The sequence below is a fragment of the Cyclopterus lumpus genome, chromosome 23 (genome assembly GCF_009769545.1).
Source record: "Cyclopterus lumpus isolate fCycLum1 chromosome 23, fCycLum1.pri, whole genome shotgun sequence".
Classification (NCBI taxonomy): domain Eukaryota; kingdom Metazoa; phylum Chordata; class Actinopteri; order Perciformes; family Cyclopteridae; genus Cyclopterus; species Cyclopterus lumpus.
In genome coordinates, this window is record NC_046988.1 from 7,332,133 (window position 1) to 7,354,266 (window position 22,134).

Here is a 22,134-nt window from a genome sequence, read left to right on the forward strand (position 1 = left end):
CTGCCGCTTTTCTTTCAGGCAGAGGCCAGCCGTCAGAAGGACAAGGAGACAGGAAAGGAGGATTAGGCACGAGGAGTCTTTATAATCAGTACACAGCCAACAGCTATAGACAGACTAGAGATAAAAAACATTTAAAAAAGAGAGAGAAATAAATTGAGAGACAGAGAGACGTATGCAAGCAGAGCTTAACAACAACCGGGCAGAAGTTCTGTGGCAGATGATGAGATGACCTGCAATGAACATTTCCCACATGTATTCCAAGGTAATCATGAAATAAAAGGCAAAGTTAACTTTTGTTAAATAACTCTGAAATACTGTGGTTATACTATATATATATATATATATATATATATATATATATATATATATATATATATATACTTACATTAGTATATTAAATACACTGAATATTATACTATTTTTTATCATATTAATCGGTGAGGAAATCTTTTAAGCCAATACTTTTTAGTTGCATCTTTATGTAATAATTAATTAAATATTTTAGATGTTTTAAGTATTAGTGATAATAAAAACACTGGCGGCCTGTCCAGGGTGTCCCCTGCCTTCGCCCTATGTCAGCTGGGATAGGCTCCAGCGCCCCCGCGACCCTAATGAGGATTAAGCGGTATTGAAAATGGATGGATGGATGGATGATAATAAAAACAACAACAACAACAATGTGATTACATGGGATTCAGGACATTTTAAATTGTGACTTTTAACAATTTATTTTTGCATTTTTGGACCAAACCATGAGAAAGTAAGCTACAGATGGACCAATGATAGAAATGATTCCTATTCACAGGCTTAGATAACATTTGGCGTGAGCTGGTTAAAGAAAATAACCTCTCCCTTTGTATGTATAGCAATGTATAGTATCTTTCAAAGACCACTGGGAAACAAGAACCAGAGAACTCCCCGTCCTTGGGTATTCATACTCCAGGTCCGAGTCAGGCAGGCGGTCTTGTTATCTCGTCTTACTTGGATCAACTAGACCCAATGGACTTCCTCCTCACATTTTCTATTCCGTCTTTCTCAGTCTGCTATCTTCGAGAGTAACGAAGGCTTTTTACCAGCGTTTGTCTGGGAATGCTCTCATTACCTTGGTGCAGTTGCCAAGGGAGCCAGTGTAATATTCAATACTTCTGTTGTCTCCCATCCCTCCAATCCCATTTACACTTGACACCTGACATTTGCATAATGGCCTCACTCTATCTCCAACTGAAATACAAGGTGGAGGTGTCTGCATATGTGTGAGCTAATGCTTGTTTGGTTGTGATGAGTACACATATGCTCTCTATGCTAGGTGTGTGTGTGTGTGTGTGTGTGTGTTTCGCATGCAGGTTAAATGACTTCCGTCTTAATCTAGCTCATTAAGCCTGCGACGGCTCGGAGTGCACCTCATTGGCTGATTTGGGACAATTTGCGGAAATGCTGGCAGGAACACGTAAATGTGCATGTTAATCAGGGATGGCGTGACCCCAATCAGTCTGAGACAGGTATTAGGGTATCAGGCAAAGTAAAGGCAAACATGAGTCTTTGTCTTTCTTTAAGCAATGTGCGTTACTGGTGGAGAACGATGAAAGTGAGTCCAAACTGGTCTGTTCATTCATCACAAGCTCCAAACCGTTGTCAATGCACCACAATGTTGACGCATGCACCAAGAACACTGGACACCACTGATCAGAGAGCAGTAGGATACATTAAACTAACTGATTGAAGTTGTTAGCCAGTCAGCCTTTTATAATTATTCAAACATAGGCATTGCTTTATTAAATGAAAATAAAAAGCTTTTCACCTTGGACCTCTCAATCAAAACTGCACAGTAAGCCGTCTCCACGGGCTGGCTGCTCGTACACATGAGCCAAAGCTTCAACTCTATGTTCCTGTTTTACAAGCATCACTGCTGTGATTATGTGTTGGGCTCTGAGGGATGCCAAAACACCAGCGTCTTACACTTCCTGTGTGGACACGGTGTAAGTCCAGCTTGATTCATGCTGATATAGAATTTTTTTTTTTAAACATACATTTTTCTGTGTTCAATCATTGGTTTAAGATGTTCATGGGTGCCACGCTGGAGTACTGTTCCATGTATAGCACAGTACCTCTCAGTGTGTATACGTCCCTGTGTTACAGAAGAGAAGGAGCCACATTAAGTTAGACTCACTGACGGAGGTGAACCATAAGTCACTGCACATATCTTTGTCATTTTATGGGTAGTCACACTTCTCAACTGCTTCAACACTGCCGACAGCAATATATCTACCCATCTTCTTAGAGAAAAGTAGTCTAATATCATGTGAAAATACAACACATGGATACATTCTCAAAGTGGAGTGTTCAAAGCTAGCATATCTATAAAACACACACACACACACACACACACACAATCTTACTCTTGATTAAACTATTTTTCTCTGCATACCTCTGCACATATTATTGAAATGATCTCTCTCTCTTATAATATACCAATTTGTCACAAATGCTGTGCCTCGAATATTTATCATGATATCTTTATGTAGCACACCCCCCCACAAAAAAAAAAGAAAAACAACATAATCCTCCCCCACATCCCTTCCAGCCTGAAAGCTCGTGAGCTAGAGCGGAGTGAAACGCCGTACTTAGCAAATTGCATTTGAAACCAGGGGGGAATAAATACTACAGATAAAGACTGCTCTAATGTGCTCAAATCCATTAGAAATCTCATATTCACACATAGCTGAAATCATATTACAAGACACCCCTAATGTCATTTCACAGGGTTTTTCCACCAGCATTTGCTGCCAGGGTGAGACACTAACATCAAACATAATGGATTTTCGCCTTTCCCCTCCTCTCCCCACCTCCCTTCTGATGTTTGTTCCCCTCATTGAATCCGTTCGGTCCTATTCTGGTTGAAATTCCCTTCCAGTCGTCATTGTTGTGGGTGTGAGCTCTATTTTAAGGTGGATGTGATGAATTTAGCCCAGCGGTTTGAGAGAGGAGACCAGCCACAGACACAGAGGGCTGTGGTGAACGCCTTGCGCTCATCAACCCCTGGAGGAACATTTGGCAGTTCAGTGTTGTTACACTTTATTGCAAAAGTGTTTCCATCCCTCGACTTTCCGTGCTTCACTTGCTTCACCGAAAAACAGGAGAGCAGATGGGGCAATGTGGAAAGAGCACGTGTACCTCTGCTGGTTTGGATGACTTTTAATAGGAAGGGAAGTGAAGTGATGGACATCGACAGATTTCTCCTCTTCTGAGGAAAGATTCAAAGTCGTGGAGGGAGTAGGATAATTGTCTCAGAGATATATATTTACATTCATAAACTTTGACTCAAAATAACTCATGCGAGGAGAGGAGAGGATATACAGTCTCAATCAGAGTCTGCCTATTTGACTTTTCCACTGGTTGCACCCTCAATGGGCACACCATGACTCCAGGCATGACTGGTCGGGTATCAAACCATCACTGATAGGAGAGGAAGGACGAAAGGGGAGAAATATCCATCTCTTTTAAAAATGCATGTGTTCTCAGTATCAGAGTTTCGGCTTCCTCTTCATCTCACAGTTGAGATTTGGCGTGATTAATTTTAGGCACAAGGGAGACATATCCATATGCAGACACCTATCTGAAAGGAAATTTCTATGAAACATATATATGGCATATATACACCGAAAAGATCCTTAAAAACTACAGAGAAACAAACAGAGCCAAAAGCCAAATTACCCAAATGTACAACTTGAAGGCAAGAGGAGAAAGAGAACTCTTGGTCCACCAAAGGTTTCCTTTTCCTCTATTCACACTGCAACATCATGTGGATATCCTACCAATGAAATCAACCATAAGTAATGAGGGGCATCGACGTCACATCCATAATGTGACACACAAACACCGTAGCCTGTAGAACCTGACTTTACCCACAAATATTCTCCAGCACCAGTTATTAACTGTGAGAAACTCTGACTCATAAATCTCAGAAATGCCCGGAGTCTGTTTAGCCATTATTGGATTAGATGTTGAGTTGAGACCATCCATCTTTGAGAATAATTAACTATCCAGAAAGATGGACTTACTTATGCAACCACCAATTAGGAGTTCACAAACAATCCTCTCAGAGGGAGATGGAGAATATTAAAGAGGTTTAATGACTTGTTGATTTGCGAGTGGGGTTTGTTTAGAGTGGTACACGGAGCAGTTGGCTGGGGAAGAGTTTAAAAAGTCCCGACACTCTCTCCCTCATCCGGTACCCACTGTGTAACACACTATACGGTAACAGAAGTGTGTGAGTACATGTGCATGCGTTGCATCTGAGTAGTAGGTCTGTGGCGAGGCTTGTGTGTCCATATGTGCTTATAAAACCAACACCAGTACACACATGCACGCACGCACACACACACACGCACAAATGCACACACATCGGTACAGGCTACTTCAGAAGCCGAGCCCCAGACAGGGTGAGCAGATCAATCAATTACATCTCTGCTCCAACAATCAAACAAGGTTATTATCAGGCAGCAGCTCACCGACCTGGAAAGGCCTGGCCAATCAAAGGCTGCAGTGATGTGGGGGCTGCCGCTCGCTCATGTGACGGTAACACAGAGTGGCAGCTCATGTTGTCAGGGGATAGAAGGATGGGAAGAGGAAGAACAGACGACTGAGGCTGAATTCAAAGGAGAAAACAGAAGGAAGTGTGTGGGACAGGAACAAGAGAGAAAATCTGTAAATCGCCCATCTGCGGCTTTCAGCCTTTACTTTGACATTACCCTCAGAAGGACGGGAGAAGATAAGATGCACAGAATACAGTTCTTTGTGATACAGCACTGTACATCATTTTTGGAGATTTTCAGTTTTTAGAAGGTAGTGAAACCCCTGTTTTTACATCTTTGTTTGGCTCCACATCTCTGAGAAATGACAGGAAAAGGGGAGATAAAGTGAAGAGTCAGGGACGTGGAGGAAGGCAGCACATGGTGAAAGCATCTCTTTATTGTGGATCAGTAATTCTCTTCTTGGCAGCAGCTCCCTCTGGCATTCATTCAATAAGCATTCAGGGCATTGCGTCCTCCCACTTCTGTCCTTTCATAGCAACAGGTCTGAAGAACCATATTAGGCTTAATTCAATTATAATACACTCAAAAAATGGGAGACTTACATTTCATTAAATTATTGTTGGTAACGCAAATCAGCAAGACAGACGCATGCACGCACACACACAAATCTCCAGAGGACAATCTCATCTCTCTCAAAAGCAGCCAATCAGAAACAATCAGGCTCTGCTGGGGACAACGTGGACGTGGACTGTGTGAACATCTGTGTGATTATGACCTGGTCATCTGAACAAGCTCCAAAAACATAGCCGTGTGTGTGTGTGTGTGTGTGTGTGTGTGTGTGTGTGTGTGTGTGTGTGTGTGTGTGTGTGTGTGTGTTCTGTGCTCTGTATTTAAGGCACACAGACATTTGTGTCTATGCACAATTTAGCTCTAATCTGACCAGGCAACAATCCGCTATTCTTCCCCACACATCATAAGAAGTCTACTGAGCCCTCAGACCAACTAGACCCCCTTAATCGCCGACCGATGACTGTCTGCTTAACATGAGTCTGTCGGACAGGTTGCCCTGGGAACCGAGTCTGATTCCATTCTGGAATGGAAAAACACATTCAAAGAGTTTATCCACCTTCTATAGCGAGAGAAAAGACCCCCGCAGTGATTGATCTAATCTCCTGCACAATATCTGGTGTGTGTGTGTGTGTGTCTGTCGCTGTACATGCGTGCGCTTGTAAGACATGAGGAGATTGAAAACTCTGCACCCTTACTGTAAAGTGGCTGAAGTTGCACTTTTGAGAAGCGATAAAACCTGCAGTATTATTTAGAACATTGTGTGTGTGTGTGTGTGTGTGTGTGTGTGTGTGCGTGTGTGTGTTGTCCTGTGGGGGAGGGCATCAGGCATCAGAGATAAAATAATAAAGATACGGCAGTGCTGCAGCCAGTGACAGGCAGGAGCACCTGACATCCAGCAGCTTTCCTCCCCCCTGCCCTCCACACACACACACACACACACACACTCTCCTTCACTTTCCATCTGTCTTCGGCTTCTTTTCCTTCCATGTGTATTTTTGTTTTCTCTTTCGCAACTAAGAACCTATTTCGACACGCTGAACATGACGCGTGATCCAATGCAAAAACCACAGACACGGTTTTGAAGGATGATTCAAAGCGGATACTCTTGATTCGACTCGTGAGATTCGATTTCAAGGTTGAATGTCTCATTCTGAATGTCAGTAACTAATAATAATTAGAAAAACACAACCATATTATTTTTCTTATTATATTAAGTACTATTTATCGCAATAACTAACTGACATTTTTCTGTCCGATACCTACAGGTCACAGCTCAGGGCTCAGTCGTCTCCTCGGCCTATTGCAGACGTATGAAGGGTGTCTATGTGCAAACAACTTGAATCCAAAGCGAGCCAACATGCTGCTCAGCATACAAGCAATCCCATAGCTTTCCTATTCCTCTGCACTTTCTTTCTTCCTCAGATTTATTGTTCTCTGTTCCCGTCCCACCTTTTTTTTTTATCATCATCTCCTCCTCTGTGTTTTCCTTTCATTCCCTTCCATCTGCTCTGTTCCCTCTGTTGTTGCTTTCTTTCTTCTACCTTCTTTATCTCTCCGTCTCTGACCTTTCCAGTGTAAAGTCCTCTCTCCGCCTGATTCCCAACTATGCTCCCAGTATTTAATGGGGTGTGGGTGAGAAAGGGAAGGACTATTTACAGAGGAAAATTCCCTAGCGTGAGGGAGAAAAGATTAGAAGCGAGAGCAAGGGCTGCCAGAGTAAAGCAGTACGTGCATGCATGTGTGAGTGAGACTCAAGACAAGACGACCATGCTGCATTTTAATAGCCACAGCGCAGACTCCACTTTGAGGCCGACTTCAGATGATATTGTTGAAGGGAAACTGCAGTCTTCACCAGTAATTATGAAGCTGCTGCCTAACTAAACAACGCCGCATTTGTTTTGGTGCCATTTTCACATCCGTCACAGTGGGGATTTGAATGTTTGAAAAAAGCCTGGGTCATTCACAGGCTAATAAAGTATCGTCGTGAAATGATGACGACTGATCAAACCAGTGCTTTGGTTGGCTTGCTCTTACTGGGAGCGAGGCCCGTTCCTGCAGCCCAATTAACTTCGTAGTGGATCAACATCATAAAAAGACTGCGTGATCGCAGGGCTTATATGGATCATAAATATCTGAGTAATGGGTGCCATTTTTATTTCAGCAGCAGGCAGAGTATAGACAGAGACGACTGCAGCACTACTTCGACGGAGGAGGCAATAAACACACTTGTTTTTCTGTCTGCTCGTCATTAGTAAACAATAAAACACAGATACACATGCAGATGACTAGGCCATCATAATAAGTGTCGGTTTCCATGGCGTGACAAATCATGGCACCTTCTGGCTTTTGTAATTAATCTGGTTTATGGTCTTCGCATTAACTACATAAGGTGACAAACTAGACCGGTACACGACATCATGATGATGATGATGATGATCTTTTAACACTGGACGTGTTCCCCTTAATCCATTAGTGACTGTGTTTGATTTGCAAGGTATATGTGACTGCACAGCAAAACATTAGAATTTTCACTAAGCCCAGACTCTTCTCATTTGGGATTTCTTTAAATAATTAAACTTCCGCAAAGTCTTGTTCTTGAGGAGATTTTGTGTTTGAGGATTCAAGCAAAAAAAAAGTCACGGACTTGAGAAGGCTCCAAAAACACTGGAAAAACTTCTTTAAAAGACACTCCATTTCACCTCTAACTCTTGCTCTCGGTCTGTGTGTGCTGCTGAGGAGGAGAGTTAATGAGAGTGTGAAATTAGTGCAGAATCATGGTGCGTTTCGTTTTCCACCCCAGGCTACAGCGGTGGGTGGCAGAGCCCTTCTGTCCTCTTCCTGTCATCTCGCTGTCTATCCTCTCCTCACTCCTTTCATCGCTTGTTCCATTGTCCTTCCCTCGCTGCTTCCCCGAGCTCTCTCTGTCAATGTCCGACCCTCTGACACTTACAGCTGAACCAGCTTCGAGTAGACCGCGTATGAATTCAAGTATCTGCACATCGCCAGGAGTACTTTTTAATAAGCTTATTCTGTGAGTGCATTCGAAGAGCTCTGCACTCGATTGGCTGTGAAGCAGTAAAGTGTTCAATCCAAGCGGATACTATCTGAAGACCAGCAGGGTAATTCTAAGCTTCCTTTATGTTTTAATACACAGATGCACAGACAGCCATGACATTCACTCGCATATATGTATACAGCAGGGCGATGAGTCAAATTCTGAATGAGACACGGTGAATCATTTCGAAAGATGGCTGAAACTTTCAACCCAATCATCCCCACAGGTAATTTCAAAGTCCACAAAACTAGTAATTAGAAAGCAGGGAGATTAAAAGCAGAATTAAATGGAAAGGAAATTAGCCAAGCATTAGTACGATACTATGACATAAAGCCCTTCGGCAAGCAAGTTCAGGACTTTGAGTCTCTCAATTAAAACTATTTTCATAGTCATCTATGCCATCATTCCTATCAATTATGATAACATTTTACTAACTAATTAACTGAGATATGGCAACACAGAAACTCTGCTTGACTTCAGGCTTTACCTGCACACACAAAAACACAAACAGACCCAAATATAGCAAACATCGACAGGCACGGGCATGCCTGCTCACCCTGTGGATGGTGAACAGGGAGGGATTTGCTTTTCTTTTTTAAATGCCAACCTCGTCCGGAGCAAGGGGTGTAAATGCCACCCAAATGTCAGCAGGAGACCCCCACAAGTCAAACTAAATTGGCTGCCATATGCACAAACACTCTGCTGTCCCATATTTATGTGCGAGTCTTAAAAGACGTACATTCTACACTCTGACACGACAGGTTGGATTGCCATACTTGTGAAGGCAGAAGCAATCTTATTCATTTATTGACTACAAGCCACCAACACTGCTCTGACATGGCGCATGTCCCAAGGGGGGGAAGTGTTTTGCCACTCGTGAGGTCATACGGTCCTCTCTAGAAGAGATGTCAGCACACACACCGACAAAACACACACACACACACTTGTCAAAATAAAAGTTAAAACGGATTTGTTGTTGGTGACCAACTGAATAAATGTCAAACGCACAGACAGACTCAATAATCAGGCGAGTGGTCTGAGGTTGGATGTAATGAAATACCAGTAATTGTGTCTACCTCACAATATGAATGGAAGGAATGGCCAAATACACATCGGTTGCAATTGCTTTAAAAGGGTAACACACATATAGAGATCGGCAATTATTAACAATAAGTACATTAGATTAATCCACTCCACACTAGTCCCCTTCAGTATAATCCATCCCATTGCTGGCATTAGGCCAGGGCTAGATTGTAGTAGCAGCAGGCTAACAAAGGTAAAACAGATGTCCTCCTCCACAGCCACCTCCTCCAGCTCTTCCTGGGGGAGCCGGAGGCCTTCCAAGACCAGGTGGGAAATATAATTCCTCCAACATATTCTGGATCACAGATACAGATATGCAATTCTGATTACTGTTCACTCTCTGGCTGCTTCTGGACAGTCTGTCCGAGCAGAGTAGGTAACAAACCAGACCCTCGGTTGCAGAGAATACAGATACAGCTCACACCTGTAGGAATTTGATAGTTCACAGGAATGGTGCTGGCACCTGTTATTTTAACAGTATCCCCCACGGAACGTCCAAGGAGGGTACCGTGGATGGAATAGGCCGCCTTCAAGCCAACGTGGCACGTGTCAAGTGGACGGGAGAACTTCCATAACACCTGCAGAAGAACCTGAGCTGCACCGCTGGTCCATGACAGAGTCTATATCACAAAGCAGGTCCAACTGTTGGGAATATTTGGCTTACCAACCACTACACTGGCCATCCCAAATCACTGTTATCTTAAAGCTCATCAGCTGGTTCTGTTAACTCTGGGTTTACCAATCCAACTATGATCCCGTTTATTCTTAATTACAGGCCAACCACATGCAGCATCATCTGAACCATGAATGGAGCACTGGATACAGTATGACATGAAAGGAAATGGTAACGCCCACCAGGAAATGAGTTTATGCTGCAACAGAACGTGATGTTCAGTGAGCCGAAAGATAAAAATGTAAAATGAAATTAGAAGCTTAGCCATACATTTATATTTGATTAGATTCCAAACATAAAAGTAAGTTTAGATCAGTAATATAAAGTATAATAAAGTACACCTGGAAAAGACAGGCAAAGAAACCTTTTTCTTTGCCCACACACGCCACTGATTTCCTGGGCCGCACCCCCCAACTGCTTCTGTCATTAAAGCTGCCATGAGTTGCATGGCTGGCTGCAGGAGGTGTAGTGATCCATCAGCGGAGTGCCAGAGCTTTGCCATTAGAAAACCATCTGCAAGAAACAGCGCTCCATTGGCACTACAAGTCTGGAGAGGGCAAGTCGGAGGGAGCGAGGGAGAGAAGAGGAGAGGAAGAGAAGGCCCTGTGTGCAATGCAGTTTGGTGTGATTGATATGAACCATTACAGACAACATGGACGAGGTAAGCAGAAAGCTAGTCACCGTTTTATTTTTGGTCATTTGTTCAGACAAAAGCTTGGCCAGACCCACAGTGAACGGGGGTTGGACATCAGTATGTGTGTGTGTGTCTCTCAGAGAGGGAATGCAAGTGTGTGAGAGAGAGAGAGAGAGACAGAGACAGAGAGAAACAGAGAGAGACAGAGAGAGAGAAGGTTTTGTTGAATCACATGTTTTCTTAACTCGGCAGCCCACAGAAAACTGTGTTGTCTTATTTCACAGTTGGTAGACACTTCAGATACCCAAATGTACGTGCACAAAAAGGACGTTTTCCTTTAAAGCACGCGTATGCACTTGCATGCACACTTCAGCGGCCTGCACACATCCAAACATTGACCTTCCTTATTCTCTCATAGATCAGCCTGTTGCTGTCGGAGAGCATCCATCAATCAAACAAACAAACAAAAAGTAACATCACAACTGACAATGCAGCTTAAGGTTAGTGGTGATGTGATGAAGAGCGAAAATGCATCTGATAGATATAGTGGAGTCTAGCTTTACTAAATCACCTGGCGGATTTTCTGCGATTCCACATTGTTTAGCAGCCAGTCCAATGTTGAGAGGTCAGGGTATACGTGTCATTGATTTGCTAGTATGCTTGAACACATTCTAAACAAACATCTGTCTATATTGGCTGTTTCTTTCCATGTGTGTCGGTATTCACTGACTATGACGTTAACTTCAAAGAGCCAAACAGTAAAGCACAGATGGCCTGTGTGAAGCTACAGCTCTCCACTGGCGAGTATTCAAGATGCTATTAGAGTCAAAACATTCACATTTAGGGGATAAACGAACACTTGTACTGTGATGTTTAAATTGTAGAAATGTAAGCCAAGCACCAGTGTGGAAGTAGGAAGCATCTCAGTTTAATGCATCGTAGAAGGTAATGTATCACTGCATGGAGGCCAATTCAATTAAATTGCCTCACTATTAGATTTACACTACTCGCCTGGGACCACAGCGCTGTATAGAAAACTACCAGACATACAGCAAAATTACCACAAAGACAACCCTTCACAATACTCAAATTTAATGAGAAATAAAAGGGAGGATGGTCGTCGATCCGTATTCCTGGATGGTATCAACAAAACATTTGGGACTGAAGGAACAGTATATTACATCATGTTTGATTTACGATATCCCACTAAATGTTAAAATGGTTGAAATCAATAAATGGTCACTAAGAGGCCATGTAATATAATTAGTTTACGTTTTACTGGTATTGAGTCATGTCCCAGGCTTCATATGTCTTGAGTGGCTTGGTCATAGCTCTCTGACGGACCAGTAACACAACAGTGGCACTTTCACACACACATCTCGTAGAGTTAATGGAATCCTACCCAAATTGTTCCAGTAAAGACAGAAAGTGTGGTCATTCATTAACTTTATTTTAAACTGATTAAGTTTCCTCTTGCTGGACTTCAGTCGCGTCCAACATCAGAAATTCCTAACTGTAAAGACATAACATCATTTATTGCTTTAAAGTCCAGCCTGTTTGAAATGAGGACTTCCTCGTTGCTTCATCCATCTCTACTTTTGACTCAGTCATCACACTCATACACTACCTCAGCATTCACACAGTAGGTGGCGTCTCATTACAGACTTGCTGTTCTGTGCTGCTGATCACATTCCGAATAAACTAGAAACACATGTTCAAGCTACATCCAAGTACATTTTCGGCTAGATGTTTGCTGTGTCAGTCAGTGCTGTACCTGAGAAGAGGCTGGAAGATGACGGTGATGTTCCTCGCTCCCGGTTTACACACAAACTTCATTTCTCCCCCTTCGATCAGGTTGTCATCAGCACCACCTGGAACAGAGGAGACGGCACTTGACTCAACCAAACCTGAATGAAATAGACATCCATACATGCTGGAGCAGGGCAGAGTGTAAGATGTCAAAGTGAGAATCATATGTAGGATGACATTTACATGACTTAAGGACGATCTGAGGATGTGCTTTCAAACCAGCCCCCCCCCCCCCGAAACTTAACAAGCATCACTACCGTGCTGTGTCCTTTAACGAGACACCAAATCTCAACCAACCCCAAGAGTATTGCTCGGTTGATGACCCTGCACTCTGACCTCCCTGAAAGGGGAATATAACAATTACGGTCCATCCATTAATCCATGGAATCCTTATTAATACTTACATTATTCAGAAACATTCTTAAACATTTAAATATTCAATCGGTACAACCTCAGCCCTAATAAATCCATCACTCAATCAGTGCAGCTCTCCATCACACATCTAAATATGTCCCACATGCTCGCACTCTTCCATGCCCCTGCATCACTGCGTGGGTGAACCCCACAGCTAACAAGGTTAATCAGAAAATCATTGCCATGTAACATGCTCAGAGGGGAATGGGGGAGTCGGACCCTGTGAGGGGAGAGAAAGAACCCCGAAGCTCATTGCCTCCACTCATCCTGAAGTAATCAATATAATTGATGGAGAAGAAATTGCGCTTCGTTGTCAATAAAGCTAATTGCAGAGCAAAATGATTGTCTATCTTTCTTTCTGTGCGTGTGCGTGTGTGTGTGTGTGTGCGTGTGTGTGTGTGTGTGTGTGCGTGTAAGAGAGAACACTACAAATGAATGCACACGCTAATGTTTAGGTATAGGTTTAGACATTATCCACAAGTAAAGTTGATGATTAGCAAACGCAGGAGGAGAGCAGCGCGTGGCATTCCTGGAGGAAATGTTATACATCACGATGTCTGGATTTGGTTTGATGGTGAAGTCCCACAGCACTCCGTATCAATACAGCCGTGAGACTGGAAAAAACAGACAATGCAATAAATAACTGCAGAGATTCAAAACCAAGGGAGTCTGATACATTAACAATTGAGCTGTGTATGTGTGTGTGTGTGTGTGTGTGTGTGTGCGTGTGTGTGGGGAAAACTTGAGTAAAAAGTTTGCTTACAAGATTCGAGGCTTGCTGACTGCACTTTCCTGAGGAAAGTGTGTTCAATCGAAATGAGGTGAGATGTGGTGTCGAGTGAACAGAGTTAAGTGGGAAAAACCTGGACAGAAATCAAACAAGACGGCGATCCAAGCTACTTCGATAGGGTGTTGAAATAGGTATGGTTGTGCACGCATGTGTGTTCAGGAATGGGGAGACTTCAGTTGGGCACAAAGCCCTGCTCCACTGTTTTCGTCAGTTTCATTTCTATGGCCAATACGACCTTGCAAAGCTCGTGTGATATAACACAAAGATACTTCGCCTGAGTGCAAAAGCCTTCTCCGCATTACCTGCGCCGCCAGCCTTGCATTCAAATGCATATCAACCCATTGTTCCCTGCGCCGAGCTCCATAATGCATTTCTAATGGAACAAGTTTCCTTTGAAAAGGTTGGGAGACAACACTCTCACAGTTTTTTTTATTAACATGGCAAGGGAAGCTTTCAATCCATCCAAAAACTTTCAAATCAAGGGTTCCTGATTCTGATCTGTTGCCGTGAAATTCGGCTGCACGGTAAGCCCACAGTCGCGATGCTAAGTGGAGACGGAGATGAGGTCCAATTCACTCAAACTCTCTCTCTCTCCGTATCTCCATCCATTCATCCTTCTTTTAGTGCCAATTCAATTAAGACTCAATTACAGGCTCCTAAACAAAGCTGCCGCCAACGCGCACTCCTGCTGATCCTCTCTCACGTTCTCCATCTCCCTCTCTCTCTCTATATATATCTCTTCCATCAACGTGGAAAGAGCTAGCTAAACTTTTGTTTTCTCGTCATCAACCGGCAAGTTCCCATGAATACCATCAACATGTCACAGACTCTGTGGAAGTTAGCGTTACCGGTCGGCTCCAGCAACCACGTCTAACTGGCAACTACACACAAACGCACACACCAAATTGACTGCCATGTATGTATTCCCGATGGCAGTGACCAATTTAATTTCATGCTCTAAACATCTGCATCCGTGTCAGACAAAGGAGCGAGGAAGAGGCCTCATTGATCCGTGGGGTCTGGGACCAGCTGCCAACAGGGCATAGCACTGATGAATATTAAATAGGCCGGCATTAATATGCATGGGATTCATCAGAGTTGTCTAGACGTGACAGGGTAGCTCCGGTTTCAGGTCAGGATGCCACCAAACTGCTGCCAGTCGTCTCTCCAAATAATTTGTAAATGTGCCATTTTGTTTGCGAGACTTCACGCGTTTGCATGTGTGCGCTGGAGTATTGGTTAGTGCTCTTTGGATGAGTGTCTGTGCATTTCAGTCCCTTGGTGTGTGGTCTGATCCAGGATTAGTGGGAGGGGTGTGTGGAGGTGTGGTGCTCAGTGGGACGGCAACTGAAAGCTGGAAAGGAAGAGGCGACACATTCTAATGTGGCCAAATCTGCCTGAAATCCCCCTCGAGGACCACTGCACCGTCTGCAACACACTCACCTCAGCAGATAAAAACATCCATGGATTTAAAAAGGTACAAACTGACAGGTACAGATATGTATACACATACGGTACACTGGCTTTACACACAAGTGCACAGACACACACAGAGAGAGAGAGAGAGAGAGAGAGAGACTAAAACAACTGGATCAACCCAAACTACACAGATACCATCCGCTGACACACACACACACACACACACACACACACACACACACACACACACACACAGTGACACCTATCCAGCCCCCTGTGGTGCCTTAGCATGGGCTCCCCAGCCCACATGTAATCAAGTCGGGCAATGACTTAGTGAAATTGCATTAGATACACTTGCATGGGTTTGATGAGAAACAGGTTTGATCCTGAGATGAATTCCGGCCCTGCCCAGATTTAGGCAGGGAAAGAGCGAGCGTGTGCCTTCTTTGACACACTCCGACGTCTCCTGGGATCGGAGTGTTTCTTTATGCATCTGCGAGTGTGTCAAAGGGAGTGAGATGAGGAAATCCAGAGAGGCGGGCAAAGGCACAGACATAATCCCTAATTTCCAAGGGGTTTGAATCTCTTTTGTGTCCGCAATCTAAATGTGTGTGCCCGTATGGGAAAAAGGGACCGAAGTCCAAACACTCCCGATTCTCTATTTGAGGGTTTGTGTGTGTTTATGTAATATCAAATACATAGCAACAGATGATAATGACATTTAAGCGGTATATCTTAAATGTGCTCCGTAAATCTCCATAAAAATGTATTTGGACAACATTCTCATATTGAGATATCATGTTTGACGGTCCGTTTCTACCATGTCTATTTGCCAATATCAATCTATCAATCTATATATATATATATATATATATATATATATATATATATATATATATATATATGCAAACAAACGGCGAGCTGAGTTTGTGTTCATGTCAACTCCAGATCCTCAAAGACGCCTTTGCTCGCTCTAGCTACATTCTGATTGGGACAGCAGGAGGGCAGCTGTGTGATTGGTGTAATTGAGGCCCAATCACATCCCACACACACACACACACACACACACAACATAGGCTCACAAAAGTGAAAACAACGTGCTGTGCTGGTTAAAGACGAGCGGAAGTTTAAATTCGCTGGGTAGGATCCTACAATATCTGCACATCTCCACAGTGTGTACGGTCACTGGAGGCCGACAAAGAAAGTAGAGTGAGGCGGTGCTCTTCCTTTGATTGAGGCGTCTAATCTTTGCTGTTGCCCAGCACTGCACATTTCATGCTAAATTGTGCAAACAGAAAGCAACATATATAATAATCCAATTTTCAACTTCAATGGCCTCATTTGTGTGTGTAGCCGTTACGCTATGAAAATGAGTTTGGGAATGATCAATGCAGGTAATACCCTAATATACAATTCGGATACATTTAAACGTGTATGCATGCGTGTGTCCGTGCGTGCGTGACTGTGTGAGTGTGTGTGTGAGTGTGTGAGTCCACGTGTGTGTGCTTGTGAAAGAATCAGACTGGCTTTCGGCTGCATATTCCCTGAGATGAAACCTGCCGATCTAATAAGAACAATTTCCGTGTCAATAATGTATAACTCCCTGGTCAATTCCGGGCATCCCATTCCACTCAGACTGTCTTCATGTCTGATTAGGTCTTAATGAGAGCCTTCTATTATTAAAATTAATTTGATGGGATGGTATCTGCTGCACCACCAACCAGGAGACCGAACCCATCCCTTCGCCGAGAATAAACGTTATAAATAAATAATGGTATAAATAAATTCTGGTGTAAATTGAGTCAGATTAATTATTAAAAGCCTCACTGTGGCATACAATGCGTCGCCGTGGTCTTGAGTTTAATGAATGCACATCTGTCAGTGATGGTATGACAATAATGCACTTTGGTAGCAGAATGGAAATTAATTGTGCAGAATGCCTCTTTTAAAACATCCTGTCAAGTCATGGGGGGGGGATGTACACAGTTTGTCTTTCAAACTTCAGCAATGACACTTCAGTATCAATCAGTTGGCAAGTAGTGGCAAAGTTTTTATCTTAACTATAATTTCCCCTGGTGATGAATAAAGTATCTATCTATCTATCTATCTATCTATCTATGCATCTATCTTCATTGACCTTGAATATACATTGCGTTGCTTCAGTCTGGAACGAAGCAGTAGACCAACCAACCAACCGACCGACAGCACAACAAAAACATGTGATGGGTCTGTTTCATATCTCACCAGAAGGAACCAGAAGGTTTCCTGTAACGGCACCTATTACAGAAACGGTTCTCCCCATTATAATTCTGTTGTATTGAGGAAAACCGGCGTCACCCCACTCCCTCTAATCACGAAGGCATAAAAAAAAAAATATATATATATATTTTCTTTTCAGCCAGGGGCTCTTGAAATCGGTCAACCGGAACAAAGAATTACGTTGGAGTGATTGAGTACATGCCTATGTGTGAGTGGATAAAGACCAAGAAACCCAAGTGTCATTTCATCTTTGATTGGACCCAGCAGGGAATCAGGCAGCCCATTGCACACCCTTTTTTTTTTTTTTAAACACACAAGAACCTGTTGCATGCTGGGAGAGCAAGAGGTGGGTGTGTATCTGTCTGGCTAGTGGAGCTGCTCCTGTGCTGGTGCCAGGGTCTCTACAGCCTGGTGTCCCACATGCCCTTCTTACATCCTTCTGTCCCTCACTCCCTTCCTTCCTTTTTATTATTTGTTCATCCCTCCATCTTCTGCAATCAGCAGGTCTGAGATTAAAAGTAAACACCGAGGTGACAGTCAATGCCGCCGATAATGACAACACCAATGCTGAATAAAATTAGCCTCAGGTCGGGAAGACACACAGAGCTCTTCTTCTCTGATTAAATGTCTGCACTGTGTAAACTATTACAACCTTGTTCTAGTCTCCTCCTGTTGTCCTCTGCATCCTCCCACCACTTCTAGTCTTCCTGCTTCAACTTCCTGCATGAAATGTCTCCCTTATCGGCGCGTCACCTCACCAGGGTTCTCATCTTGATGTCATGTGAACAACTTGGCACTCTAACTTATGCTTTTTTTTTAAATCTCAGAAGGTCAGTGAGGAAAAGAGTTTCCTCCTCAAAGGTTTACATTTAGATTGCGTGACAATATGCTTCCCTATAGCTTGCAGATATTGGCCATATCTGCAAGGCCGTCGCTGCATGGATACAATAAGTGAAAGAGGCACGCAGACATGTGTCTAATGTGGATGTGCTTCGGTTAATGCCAGAGTCATTTTGGGTGACATCCAGCTTCCCTTCTAATACTGTAATACAATCGCTGGTCCCACAGCAGATGAAACGCTGCATTTACATCTGCGCGTGTGTCTTGAAAGATGAGGGCAGGGGAATCGTCGCTCTAATGTTTTAACCAATCAACACCTCGCTGAAGTCTATGTACGAGCAAATTGAACACGATGAGCCCAAGCGAACACACACTAAATAAATAGTGAAAGCCGGGACATCTGCAGAAGCGTGTGCATGTGTGCCTGTTTTCCACAATATGCAGAGCCGCTCCAGATTTGCTTTCATGCCGAATACAAATAAAGGCTTTTCACAGTAATGGCCTGTCAGGTAACAGAGGTAGCTTGCATTGTTATCTGCAGACCCAAATGTGTCGCTGCTGGAACAAAGCGATTCATGAAAGGTCTGGCACCGGAGCAAGAGGGGAGACATGTCATTTTCTAATGGCATTCCTGCAGCGTACCAAACTCAGACTCGGTTACACCCTGCCAGTCAATTACAGCATGTCGGACATGTCAAATATGACATAACTTGGCATGCATAGTTCATGTAGTGTCCACACAGACACACGCACCTGGCCACTATGAAAGCCCTCATCAGTCATTGATGTGACATGTGGCTTTTCTACATCACTCAGCTTTTCTTTTACTCGGAATAATGGCCACTTAAAGGGCGACTTTAAAAACTAAAATGGTGAACCTGAGGCTATTCAGTACATAGAGACACATTTAAAATCCATCGCTTTCTTCGTCTTCCTTGTGCTGTAAGACAAGGCGATGAACAACAGTATTGTCTTAGAGATCAAGAAAATATTTATGTCCTGTTTTTATAAACATATTTTCTGACACTGGGATATCGTTTCAGAAATTGCGACGGTTATGAATTGTTAGTAAATACAAAATGATCTATGACAATATTATATTGATCTGTTTTTGACGTGGGCTGCACGGTGGTGTAGTGGCTAGCACTGTCGCCTCACAGCAAGAGGGCCGCGGGTTCAATTCCCGGTCGGAGCGGTCCTTCTGTGTGGAGTTTGCATGTTCTCCCCGTGGCAGCGTGGGTTCTCTCCGGGCTCTCCGGCTTCCTCCCACAGTCCAAAGACATGCTGCAGGTTAATTGATCTCTAAATTGCCCATAGGTGTGAATGTGAGAGTGAATGGTTGTATGTCCCTACATGTGCCCTCGATGGACTGGCGGCCTGTCCAGGGTGTCCCCTGCCTTCGCCCTATGTCAGCTGGGATAGGCTCCAGCGCCCCGCGACCCTAATGAGGATAAGCGGTATTGAAAATGGATGGATGGATGGATGTTTTTGACGTGTTATTGAGTCTTCTGTCCTACGCATTTGCACACCAAGCTATCACAATTGTAATCTCCCAAAAGCAAAGAGCAAGAGAAATTTACCACCAGCAAAGAAAGGTGAGAAATAAAGAAATATAAATACAAGGCATCCAACAATGCAAAGCAGGTGTCTTCGACATTCCAGCGGCATAATCCTATAATAATTGATTTCTTCACGGACAGAGTTGAGCTCCATCTAAGGCTCCGTTATGAATATGATAAATCATAATTGCAAGGTCAGCTGAAGTCAAGTATTGATTCGACAAGATGAGTGAACAACCATTATCCTTGAATTCTGACAACGAATGAAAATAATTAATTATTGGAAAAATAATCATTTAAATGGCAAGTTAGAGATTTTACAATAAACTCATCTGAAAATGCTTCTTTGGCATAGAACAAGGTTAGAGGGAGGGGCACCTCTAATAACCTCATCATCATTCTGAAATGTCACAGCTTTTCTGAACACTAAATGTCTCCCAACCATAATGTGTTAAAAACAACCCTGTTTCATTCAGTTTGGCCAAAGTGTGTAACTTCCCATGGCAGGAAGCAGCTGTTTACGCGTACACTTCTGTCAAAACGTGGCGATCAACATCTGCTAGGTCCGCCCCTGATATCCCACCCATCATCACCTCCACCCAGGTCTCCCACGAGACATTTTTCCATTTGCACGTCTTCTCTCTTCCCTCCCCATCGAGGTGTACAACATCAGCTTGACAAGGAACACCACTTCTGGTTGCCCCCAGCAGCCACTCTCTTAGGAGGAGGAGGAGGAGGAGGAGGAAGAGGAAGTGGTGTAAAAGGTGTGGGGAGAGAGAGCTGTTTATACCTATGTTGTTTATCGGGGACTCAGTCAGACTGCTCTTTGTTCGCTGGACGCCGCAAGAACAAACTCATTTGAATATCAAAAGAAAAGCAGGGAATGTGTGAAATGGATTTGGAACTGAGGTGATTGTGAATACATCTTAGGAGTTGAGTGAGGTCAGAGGTGGGAGAGAGTTGTGAATGGGAGTCTTATGTACGCGCCTGCAGGGAAAGGGGGAAGTCAGAAGTGTGTATGTTTGTTTTAAGCAAATATCCAGGGCAAACGTGGAGGGGGGGGGGGGGTCACTTCAATTGTGCCTCGGGGCAAGGCAATATCGCACAAAACATAATGAACGGCTGCGACGCAAAGAGAAATAATTAAAAAAAGGTCCGTAAATGCATTACTAACTCGGCATGGTGCATTGTTTATTGGGAAATATTCACACTTCAACTTCTAAATGACCACTGAGGTACTCAGAGTTATCCGCTGCCCCCGCACACGCGATAGCGAGGCAATCAAAAGGCAGGGGGCGTGTTCACGAGACGTGTGGAGGTATATGGGGGCACGGTAACACGTCTACAGCTGGAAAAGTGTTATTTTCATAATTTATTCATAGAGAGGGTGATTGAATCTGGATGGGGTTCTGTGATTCTAGAGTAGTGATTTGCCAAGGATACAAACACACCCGCAGACCCTCCGTACACATTTCCACAGACAGCTGAGGAACTGCTGTATATATGAACACTTTATACATGCTCTAGCTGGCGGTCTCACTACATACGTTCAAATACATCCCAGATGTGGCTGCATATGGAGCCGTAATAAAGTCTTTAGATCAAGCATTGGATTAAGTGAAGCGTTGGAGACGTGCTCCAATGGAGAAGGCAAGCAATTAAGTCCCCCTGTATGTCGGCCTGCGGATGTGAGGCATGTGACTAGCGCTTGTGTGGCTGTCTGCATGTGTGTAATGATATATGGCGAACAACACTAGACATACATTACAGATATTACAGATTAATTACAAACCCATTACAGATATGTGGCTCTGGGTAGGTTAAAAAACCATTACACGTTCGATACAAACCACTGCTGCTCTGATTCTTACTTAAAGAGCTGTGAAACAGATCATGAGATAAAAACTTGACATATAGTAACCTCTCAAACATGAAAACATTTCTTTTATCAGTATGTCGTATAATTCAGAAAAGCGCAGCGAATACAGCGAAGGCTTCTGCAAAAACTGTGCTTTGGACTTCGCACTCTATTTAGTGCATCTTTCTTCCTTTGTCAATGGTGCATAGCTGGTTTTAAGACTAGCAATCACACGCTTATTTCCTAGACTATGTTGGTGACCATCTGAGTTAATAACTATATTGACTTGAAGCAGAACATTGCGGGAAAAGAAAGAAAAAAAGAGTTTAGGAAACTTCAAGCAGAGAGACGAAGAGACACGCATGACTAAGCTTTAAGTGTTGAGTAATCCCATAGCCAGAAGAACTCATCAACTCAATCTCTCGTTTCGAACTCTTTTGCTCCCCCTCCCTCCCTCCCTACAGTAAGTTTAATTTGAAGAGAGAGAAAAAAGTCCCTTTCCACACAGTCTCAATACATATTTTTCTAATTTCTTCCTTCAGAAATCTCCAAATGGCTTCTTCGCTGGACCCTGATGAAAACAATGACTTTTAACCTTCCCCCATCCTCCCTCCTTCCCCCCTCTCCCTCCATCACAGT

General features: G+C 43.5%; 1 protein-coding gene across 1 annotated transcript in view; it reads right to left on the reverse strand.

Annotated features, from left to right (window-relative positions):
- Positions 1 to 22,134, reverse strand: part of exoc4 (exocyst complex component 4) — a 100,549-nt gene that overhangs the window by 50,641 nt on the left and 27,774 nt on the right. The window contains exon 11 of the mRNA XM_034525984.1: positions 12,322 to 12,418. Coding sequence (XP_034381875.1) covers positions 12,322 to 12,418 — 97 coding nt within the window. The remainder of the gene's footprint in view (positions 1 to 12,321; positions 12,419 to 22,134) is intronic.